The 10,563-nt window shown below is 41.6% G+C and overlaps 1 protein-coding gene and 1 long non-coding RNA gene across 2 annotated transcripts; one reads left to right on the top strand and one right to left on the bottom strand.

The window, feature by feature from the left end:
• Window positions 1–208: 208 nt before the first annotated feature.
• LOC139631859 (uncharacterized) lies at window positions 209–2,423 on the top strand. The gene is made up of 3 exons (XR_011693455.1): window positions 209–321; window positions 1,909–1,947; window positions 2,035–2,423. It is a non-coding gene; the product is annotated as an uncharacterized lncRNA (long non-coding RNA).
• A 2,752-nt stretch (window positions 2,424–5,175) lies between these two features.
• On the bottom strand, window positions 5,176–9,228 carry LOC139631857 (claudin-3-like). The gene is made up of 2 exons (XM_071496472.1): window positions 8,614–9,228; window positions 5,176–6,526 (listed from the first exon to the last, which is right to left on the bottom strand). Exons 1-2 carry the CDS (start codon window positions 9,092–9,094, stop codon window positions 5,865–5,867), a joined length of 1,143 nt encoding a protein of 380 aa, XP_071352573.1. The 5' UTR covers window positions 9,095–9,228; the 3' UTR covers window positions 5,176–5,864.
• Between the last annotated feature and the right edge of the window lie 1,335 nt (window positions 9,229–10,563).

Below are 10,563 nucleotides of genomic sequence, written 5' to 3'. Positions count from 1 at the left end.
GAAGTCTATGAGAAAATGACCCTACTTGTTACTTGATTTATTACCTCAGTAAATGTTTTCCCAATAAGTTTATGGTCTCAGTCGCTAGTTTCAAGTCTTCTTCAATACAACATCATGTTATTTTTTAAAATTATGGTCCCATTTAGAGGAAAATAGACGACAAAGCAGGTTATGCAATGGGGCGGGGCTACCATATGATTGACAGACTGTACCACATACAGCGACCAGGGGAGCTTTGACATGTCACTGTTTTCAGTTCATTAAAGTTAGTTGTTACACAGTGTAAAGGAGACAACTAAAGGAGACAACTTCAGTTTTCCAGTAAGTACATTTTGTTTTAAGCCTGTTTTTAATTAGCCAAAATTAGCATTCCTGTTAATATCACAGTTAAGCGTGGCGTTTGCTAACTGTATTAGATGTAAACATGGGGTGCCCAATTACAATGTGACCCAGTTTAAGTGAACTGCATTAGTGTAATGCACTGCAATAATATAAGTCACTGAACTGTCCATCAGGATGTGGTGAATGGTTGGGTTAATAAGATATTTATGTAACTTAAATATGGTTAAGACAGTAACATTAACTTACGTACGTTTTCAGTTAAAGAGATGATAAAAGATTAGTGGAGTAAACATCCATAATTTGATTGAAAATACAGTTTAATATAACATTTAAATTCCCTCGTCTTAATGTGAAGTGACTACAGCCCTTTAGCTTGGTCAGCAGTCCAAGAGTCTCTCTAAAACATTTTCCGACTAATTCTACAATCATCACTTTGAATCCTCTCAGTAGCTTTCACATGATTTCTCCTCTTTCTTGCCTCCTCCTCTGTCCTGTCTATGAGCAGGTCTTCAGCTGTGTGGCTCTCAGCTGGTCCTGGTGGTTAGTTCAGGGTTTAGGAAGTGCTTAATAACATAATGAGATAAGTTATATTGACACTTGTGAGTGAGTGAGACCCTTGATTGGATTTTGCCAGCCAACGTACGCTGCACAATGCCATGACACTACTGACAGGTGAGTGAATGAAACTAATACCATGATTAAAATCACATATGTCTCTATGATTGAAAAATGCTGTAAACATTTGGGACATTTGAAGACATTTGAATATGGAAAAGTTACATATTATACCTTAAATCCATTTAAGATTTGCTCATGCCTACAAAGCTGTCAGATTTGTGTGCAATGAAGACTTTATTATGTAATGTTCATACTGTACAGTCTGTGGAGCACAGTTTTTTGGTAAAAGAAACTTACAATAACTAACAGTACTATATACTGATTAATTCAGTTATATTATTGACTTAATCTACTACGTTATGTCTTTCAAAAAAAAAAAGAGAAGCTTTTCATATTCTTTGATAGTTGATTTTGATCTCAAAATTTTAATTTCAATTCAAAGCCAGTTGAGCACCTCAAGGTCGAGATGTCACCTTAGAAGAAAAGTTCTCCGCAGCCAGAAAGAAAGCTTCATTCTCATGTAATACTCATTTGTCAAGTCTTTGTTGAGAAACAACAAAAGGCACCAAATCTTTGGTAATGTCACTTATTCCACAACACTGCATCTAACATCCTCCTAAAACAACCACTACGCTGCTGCAGGTTTTTAGTACAACCACCAGAGGGAAGCAGAATATTTTTCTCTTATTGTTTGTTTGAGCAAATCCCTCTCATTGTGCCTTTTATTGTGACAGGTAGGTCTTAGTGCACACTCCTCTTTTGATAGATTCATTTTAGAAATAGGAAGAATATAAAAAAAGAAATGGATATTCCTTCGAACTGTAACACTGAGTCCTTCAAAACTGACTGAGGAGGAGTTTTTTGATTGACCTTCATATGTCAAAGTGTCTGATGTTTCACTAGGTTTTATCTTCTGATGTGAAGGCCTGACATTCATTTCATTTTCAGGTGCCTCACTCAGCTTCTCTCGGCCTGTGTAGCAGTTCAGTGAGTGGAGAATGTTACTCATAATAATCTCAGTCACAGTTTGTGGTGGTGGTGTTGCTTTTTGAACCTATGCTCTTCTCTAATTAGGCTACCGTCTCACCGAACGAGCTTTATTGTCCTAGAACGAACCTGAGCAGTGGTGAGAGTGAGCGCTTCTTATCTCTGCACAGCTGGACAAACACTCTGCTGGAATGTAAGGGAGGGATCTGGATTTATTAGCAGGTACTTTTACTCATTTCTGCCTCACCAATGAGCTAATAGGATGACACACACACACACACACTCAGGGATTTTGCCAGTACAACTTGATCTCAGTAAGACTGTGGCACATACCTTTCTGGACAGCCATCCTCCCTTAACTCCCTGACAGTATTTTGGTAAAAACTAACTATGGTCACCACAGAGATTTAATGGGGCTTCAGCCTTGACCCCAATCAGCTGCTCCATCCTGAACTTCTTCCTCTTGAACAGATGATGTTGTGCATTTATAGAAAAAACAAATCTTAATTTTCAGTGTTACAGCTTCTTTGCCTTAAATCAAGTGAAATAAAAATACCAGATTTAAAATCTGGTTATTCTGGCTGTTGTACTTTTAATTGTATTCATTAAAGTTAATGTAGAATGCATAATTAATTAAATGTATTCCATTAAATAACTTTAATGCAATGCATTCTTAGAGATAAGAAAAAAAAACAATGGGTTATTCTAACAGCATTTAAGATTTGCATTTCCCAGCTAAAGACGTAAAGAACTACACTGACAATATCAAGAGTGTTTTAATGTGTCAGAATGATTGAATGACAGTGATTGGATAAAATAGGATTAACAACAGGATGTAATTCAATCTAATAGCAATACTACAAAATACAGTCTCACCGTGGAATAAAGACAGCTACTCTGTCTAACGCTCTCTCATCAGTCTTTGTTGTGGGGCTGTCGTGTTGTCCTGTTATTGCACCTACAGTATTTCCTTTGAGACAGCAGAGTCGCAGATCACATTTCAAGATTAGACAGTTTTCTGGTTTTGTGGCTGTTATAAACCAACAGACCTTACATTTAATGTTCTCATGTTATGAACATGTTGTCAGCATCAGTAGATTAACCCTCACTCACAAACAACTTGCAAGGCATCAGCACTGCAAAACAACTTATATCAAAATATTAAGGGCACAAAGAGAGAGACAGCAGAGAGAAACAAAGAGGCGAAGCTTTTTTCCCATGAAAGGAACCTGGAGTAAACATGGCAGAGAGATTTAAATAGGAACTGTGTGTGTGTGTGTGTATGTGTGTGTGTGTGTGTGTGTGTGTGTGTTTGTGTGTGAAACAGTAAATATCATGGTTGTAGAAGTGCTGGTGTTGAATTTGTTGGATCAGTTCCTTTGTCTTTCTGTTCAGATTTGGATTCAGGTTTCTTGCCGTCACAGGTAAGAAACCTCAGTTCCCACTGAGTGGACACAGTGAGCCTGTGTTATTTTCAGGCAGGTGGGGGCGGTGGAAGGTGAGTGGGGTCTTTTTCTGTCTGACTTCAGGTGCCAGGCAACCTCTGCCCTTCACATTCCCCAGTATCGGTCATGTGACCAGAGTTTGGCCAGAGTCAGTAGAGCATGACCACAGAGACTCACAGAAAGCCTTTTTCCTCAGTCACCCAGGTTTAGGTATTTAATGAGATTCAGTTTCATTGTAGCTTCAGGGACTGGTTTACAAGGTTGCTTTCTAGGTCTGTACATGATTGACAGTTTTTGAGTTTCTTTTCCAAACATGAAAAATTTCAGCTTTTGTCACTTAAAAAACACCAGAAAACCCACAAACCCAGTTTATTAAACAGTAGAAATATGAAAACATGGAACATTTGTTTAATTTAACTTATTTTCAACTTATTTCAGAGTAAATAAGAGGAAGATGTTTTTCTTTTAATTTGATGACCTACATTACAGCTTTAGACAATCTGACTTCACCTGAACACAGGTCAAAAATTAACTTGTTTTGTCAAATGTACAAACTGAAAGATATTTCCTCATTTCTGATTTGGTCTTAAAATGTCTTTCTGAATCCTGAAAATCTCAGCAACAGGAAATCTTTTTTTACTGATGACATTACTACTAGATGATGTTTTGTTACACAAAAGTCAGATATTTCATCCAACTGGTTTGTTCTGTCAAGTCATTCCTGACCAATGCACCAAGCCATAATTGACTGATTAGGGTTTTCTCTGGGAAGTAGTATCTATTAAAAAAAACCCACAAATATAAACTTCTTGAATGCTCATTACAAGTTGAGCTCTGCTCTGTAGTTAGTTAGTGTGATCGTGACCAGATGTCAAGCAGTTCCTTGTCCCCTGTGAGAGGCGACACTGATATTGGAGTAAGAGACAACAGTTGGAAAGTAATGTGACACAGCTGGGACCTCTCCCATATTTACTATGAGATGTTCATGAATTTTTTAAGTTGCTGCCTTTGTCAGGTGTGACTGCATGTGTTTTTGAAACAAGACTGAAAGGCTTGACTGACGTCCATCATGGAAACACTAGCTCATCATCAGGTCTTTTCAGTTTATAACTATGTGCTGCTTTGCTGCATCTCCTCATTTGAAAAAACCTGTAAAACAGGACAGTGGAAATGTGGAGGGAAGTTAGATGCATCTGGGAATCTGCCAGGAGGCTTCAATATAACTGCAATATAGGAAGATAGAAACCTTTCAGTGAAAAATACTGTGCTTTTGGAGGGCACCCTCTGATTTTATGAGTACATCCTGTTCAGTCAACGGTAGATGTGTGTGGTGATAGAGGGCAGCTCCTACAAATGAACATGTGTAATTGTATAAATATGTGGCAGGGTGTTATAAAGACGCATGCAAGGGTCAGCCAAGCATCCAGTGATAACTAAAGTCTAAAGGGTAAGAAGAAGAATAAATCATGTAACCTGTCTGGCATGACTTCCACTCTTCTGTGCTCACACTTCTCACCTCTGCCCGTGAACTGATCCTGTGGCTAATTGTTCAGCGTGTGTATGGTTAAATTGCTGGTTGGAGGTAACGTAGCCCTCAGGATTGAATGTCAGGGTTCTCTTACAAAGACACCTGCGTAGGACGCACTCCGTCATTTTCGTTACAGGCTTACTGACTCATGCTGTGGTGTGTTTTGTAACACAATGTTACAAAACCTTAAACGGATCATTATCCTAAAGCATAAGCAAATTAAAGGGCAATTTACAGATGATAAGACAAGCAGTATCTTAAAAAAGCCATGTTTATTACAAAAAAAGTAGTTGTGAGATACATGTACAGCAGTAGTATATAAGACACAAAGATAATCATTGTTGTGGTGTTTGTGCTGCCTCAGTGCACACTGCCACCCCACCCCCCCACCCCCAGCACACTGCACTGAAAGCTGGATTGGATACAGTTATTGTCTGTTATGATTGTTACAGGTGATCAATGATATTCATACTACAGTATTTACAACACATAATCCTGCTGGTGATGCTGTTGTTCCATTTAACACATTAAATTCTTCTATTTTGTCCACAGAAGTGCCTTATTATGAAGCGGTGATGGCGGTTTCTATAAAAACTATTCAGTCGTAAACATTGAGAAGCCAGGACTGTATAAAAAATTTTTGTGTATGTGTTAACTTAAAAAAAAAAGACAGAGCACTGAGGACGTTTTTTTTTTTTTCTTTTTTGTTTTGAAACGAACAAAAAAATTCAACTCAAATGTCAAAGGTCCTTTGCATACGTTTTCAGCCTCTGAAAAACAAGGAGCCTAATTCAGAGATACTTAACATTATAAAGACAAATTCAAACACATCCTTCATCGTGGAGTCTCCTTTTTCCCTTGAGCGCTTTTCCTCAGTACACCCTCAGTTTGGTGTGGAGAGCAGGTTTGAGATTCAGTAATGTCTTTTCCTCTCTGACCTTCATTCAAACGTAGTCTTTCCTTTCTAACCCTGGGCCGCCTGTGGACCGTGGGGCAGAGTAAGCCATTCTTGAGGGGTTGTATCTGGTCTCACGTGGCGGACAGGAGCAGCAGAGGAGTCCACCGCCAAGAACCAGGAGGGCAGCAGCTGCCCAGCCGATGTACAGCGCAGCCCCCAGCTCCCGTCGCTGAGCATCAGTAAGTAAAGGGTTGTAGAAGTCCCTGATTATGGTGTTGGCCGACCAGGAGACAGGAATGAGCTGCATGACCCCGGATACAATGAAGAAGACCCCAGAGATGATCATCACCTTGGCCTTGGATGCCTCGTCATCAATGCAGTTGGTGCACTTGGCCCCGGCGATGGCAATGAGCACGGCAAGAATGGCGAGCAGGATGGAGATGACGGTGAGGGCGCGGGCAGCTTGGAGGTCTTGGGAGAGGGCGAGCATGGAGTCGTAGACCTTACACTGCATCTGGCCCGTGCTCTGGACCACGCAGGTCATCCACAGGCCCTCCCAGATGATCTGAGCTGTCACAATGTTGCTGCCGATGAAGGCCGTCACCCTCCACATGGGGAGGGCGCACGCCACAATGGCAATAATCCATCCCAAAATGCACAGAGAGATGCCTATCAACTCCAGCCCTATAGACATACTGAAACGTCTTCCTCTTCTTCTGCTGCTGAACGTGTGTCACACCTGTGAGGAGGTCACAGAAAAACAATCTGCTGAGGGGAAGAGTCAACCAGGGACCAGTAATCCCAACTAGTAATTAAGTTAATTTCAGGCTTCGCATCTGTGAGTGTGTGATGATCTGTTGCCTGGACTTCACCAGTATCCTTTATAAGGCAGATCAGGTATGGGGGTGGAGTCCTTGAAGGAGCTGACATCACCAAAGGGGGAGGAAGGACCTGAACACTCACCGAAGTCTGTGCTATCAGCTTACATGTCCGGCTTCACAATGGGCCTGGCCACAAAGAGGCCCTTCACAGCTGAAAGGGCACCGAGCTTTGCATGTGTTGTTTTATCAAAAGCAACAATTCTCTCGTATGACTGAAAACAAGGGTTTTTCATTTTAGTTAATAATGCTGTGTTCATATTTGTGCACACCTCACTGCAAAACGATTTATCTTTGTTGTCAGATAAACTGTTTTCTTTTTTATGCTAATAAAACAGGTTTTAAGTAGAATCTCCTCATAGAACCAGAATATATGAATCGCTGAAAAACTCTGGTTCAGCCTAAAGGAAGTCGTAGATCACTTCCTCACAATGAGCTCTGGCTTCTTTCTGCAGCTCCAGTGATGTTTCTTTTCTTCTTTTTTTTTTAATGACTAATAAATGAAGAATGTCTAAACAGCCTCCTAACCTTTTTGTCAGTGCTGTGTGGTGCAAACTTTGCATCTCCAAAACACATCTCACTTTCACATTGACAGAGGTTTTGGGAAGGTTTCTTTAACTTTACAGGAATACAAACTCCTCCAGTCAAAGTATGATAACTTGGAGTTATGAGGTCCTCACCAGACACCTGACCCGTTATGTTATGATGGGCCCTAATGACTGTCTGTCTGTCTCCAGAATGCCCTTGAAATTCTTTGAGGCTTGGGACTGTCTCCCTAGAAATGCCCCCACCTCCACTTTGTGGCCCAGTGTTGACAACCCCCCCACCCCCCCAACAATCTCCCCCTCTGACATGAAATGGGTCCATTGTTTGGGAGTGCAGTCCAGATAGTTGAGTGTGGGGAAGCTGACAAAGCAGTGGTTCTTGTTATCATAGACCCAACAGACATATGGGAGACAGCCAGGTGAATAGGTGCTCCAGTTGTCGGACTAAAGGCTGGGTATGCAGGGTGCACAGAATCAGACATTTTTCTTTGCACCTGTGGATATAAAGATCAAACCTGGATGTGTTTTTTGTTGTTTTGTTCCAGTTTCCAGTTTTACAGTATTTACTGTGTGATAGAGCAGTGGTTCTGAATTTGGGTGCTCAAGCTACCTGAGGAGGTCTGAGGAGAATTCAGGGCATAAAAATATTTTAAAAAATAGATGTGAAAAAGTGAGATGCTGATAATTCATATGATTTTCCTCAAACTTTCAAATACGGGATCTTTCAACCTCTCAGTCTTAAATGATAAAGAATCAGACAAGTCAAAAATCAGGGCCTTTAATGAAAAAAGACATGTCAAACATTAAAACATTTCAAATGAACTGATTTACAAAATGTATAGATAACAGAAATGCATCATGTGGCTTCAAACGTCTTAATCAAATCTGAAGGTTGTTTATGAAACAAATACAAAAAAACTACAACCACCTGTTCTCTAAGTTTGTGTAACAAAGTATACAATGAAAGGTATAAAATAAAGGTCAGAGCACATCACTAACATTCAATTGTTCGCCTCAGGGCTCACAACAGTGACAAAGTTGCACACAATAAAACAAGTTTGACGTGGGCTTTTTCTCCATCTCAACATGAAGACAGGTGTGTGTATAAGTTATTATAAAATGACCGTCCTCTCCACTTTTCTTTGAGCAGTCTTTTCCGTGATGGCAAAGGGTGTGAGAAAAGAGCAGGTGCAAGTTCACACATAGTTTTTCCTGTCGTAGCCACTTGGGGCGACTGACCTGGTTTGCGAGTACATCATCTTTGACGGAGGCCCGTACCTTTTCTCAGGTTCTGGGGGGCAACTGGAGCAGAGGATGCCCCCTCCAATAAGCAGAAATGAAGCTGCAGCCCAGCCCAGGTACAGAGCGGCACCGATCTCCCTCTTCTGTGCCTCAGGTATGACTGGATTGTAGAACTCCATGATGATAGTATGGGCAGACCATGACACAGGGATCAGCTGGGTCAGCGAAGCCAAGATGAAGGCCACCCCAGCAGCTATCATCACCCGAGCCTTAGCTGTCTCTTCATCCACGCAGTTGGTGCACTTTGCCCCCATGATGGCCACCAGGAGCCCCACAATGCCCAACACGATGGACATGACAGTGAGGGCACGGGCTGCCTGAAGGTCGGCGCTTAGAGCCAACATGGAGTCATGGATTTTACACTGCATCTGACCCGTGCTCTGGACCACGCAGTTCATCCAAATGCCCTCCCAGATGGTCTGTGCTGTGACTATGTTCACCCCGATGAAAGCTGACACTCTCCACATGGGCAAGGCGCAGGATGCGATGGCTGAGATCCATCCCAGGACAGCCAGGGTCACTCCAAGTATCTCCAGTCCCACTGAAGGCATGTCTGAACTGTGTATGAGCCAAAGTGCACAGATGTCCTTTCTAGAGAGAAGCTGATTGAGTGAGTGTGCTCTGGAGAGCTGATGCTCATATAAACAGCACCTTTCTCCAGAGCAGAAGGTGGAGTTACTTGGGTATTGGCTAGGGAAGGGTTCAAATCATCTTCTGTCCCACCTAGTTTGAATGACCAAAAAGCCAGCCTTGGCATGTAAACGGCCTCGGCTTAATCATTCAACTTGCTTGGCCCCGGTAGCGCTCCCACATGTTTGGGTGAGGGGAGAGTAAACAGAGGGCCTGTATCTTAGGTCTGGAGTAGTTAAAGGATAACAGACAATGTAAAGAGCTGCAAATGAATGATTGAAAGTGGAACTTCTGCAGGTTTCTCACTGCGCTTGTGCCCGACAGATGAGTCAGATATTTAGGATTCAGAGTTGTATCATATTTTGCTTTAATTATATCTTATAAATAAACTATCTTCACTGAGGCTGAGGCAGAGGACAGGAGGAGCCTGGTGGAAGTGCTGAAAAGGTGGTAGTTCTTTGGAAACGAGTGGGAGTTCTGGGATTATTTAAAGGATGTATTTGTATCTGTCCTGTGTGAGGCTCTGTATCCTTCCAGTGAATTCGATAAAACTTGGCCTGAACGTTTCCATTTACTGTAGCTGTCATCTTATAACGGCTTAAGAGAGAATAGGAGGAGCAGGGGAAATTTCAAGCCTTCAGGTTTTATCAGCAGAGAATATAAACAGGACCTCAATCTAGAGAGTTTATCAATACTGTGTTAGAAATATTGACCTAAAAGACTTCAACTATTGCAGTGAGTGGGTGAGGAGTTATAGAAACGTTCTCTCAGACACCTCATGTCCACAGTGACTCCAGCAACAATTCTTGACCTCATTCTTTTGCATCTGACTGTTCTGACACACTGCCTATAAAAAGAAGTGGTTCCCACTAAGACAGTTTGGATGATGATAATTTTATTTGACTTTTGATTTTTTCTTTTTCGTTATTGCATATTGGCCTGTTTTTTTTCTCTCCACACAAAACAGATCTGCAGATCTCTGAACAATGCAGACGATTAAATATTATGTCATAATGTTGGGGTGTGTGCTGACCTCTGATGAGCTTTTCTTAGCTGCCTTGACAGTATTAATCTGTCTCACCGGTTACTGTGGGAGGTTTATAACTGAGACCACATGCGGGAACTCCAATGCAAACAGCACAAGCCCCCTCTAAATATGTGGACGGTACACAGGGCTGATAACGCGTATGTCTTTCAGGAAATAGATAAAGGTCTCATGGTGTTTCCAACCATACAAAGAGAGGTTGGGCCAGAGTGTTGGAAGCTGAGACAATAGTGTGCATGTGCACATGTATGGGTCGGGGGTCTTATCAGTGTCCTTGTTCTCAAGGTCACATAGTGCATCAGGGGGTTCAACCTTAGTTTAACTGCTGCACGTGCCAAAGATCCT

This window comes from Trachinotus anak, unplaced genomic scaffold (assembly GCF_046630095.1).
Source record: "Trachinotus anak isolate AG129_WGS33_773 ecotype Australia unplaced genomic scaffold, CSIRO_AGI_Tana_v1 ptg000014l, whole genome shotgun sequence".
Lineage (NCBI taxonomy): Eukaryota > Metazoa > Chordata > Actinopteri > Carangiformes > Carangidae > Trachinotus > Trachinotus anak.
Note: the sequence above shows the minus strand (reverse complement) of the source record. Positions and strands in the feature narration are given on the sequence as shown.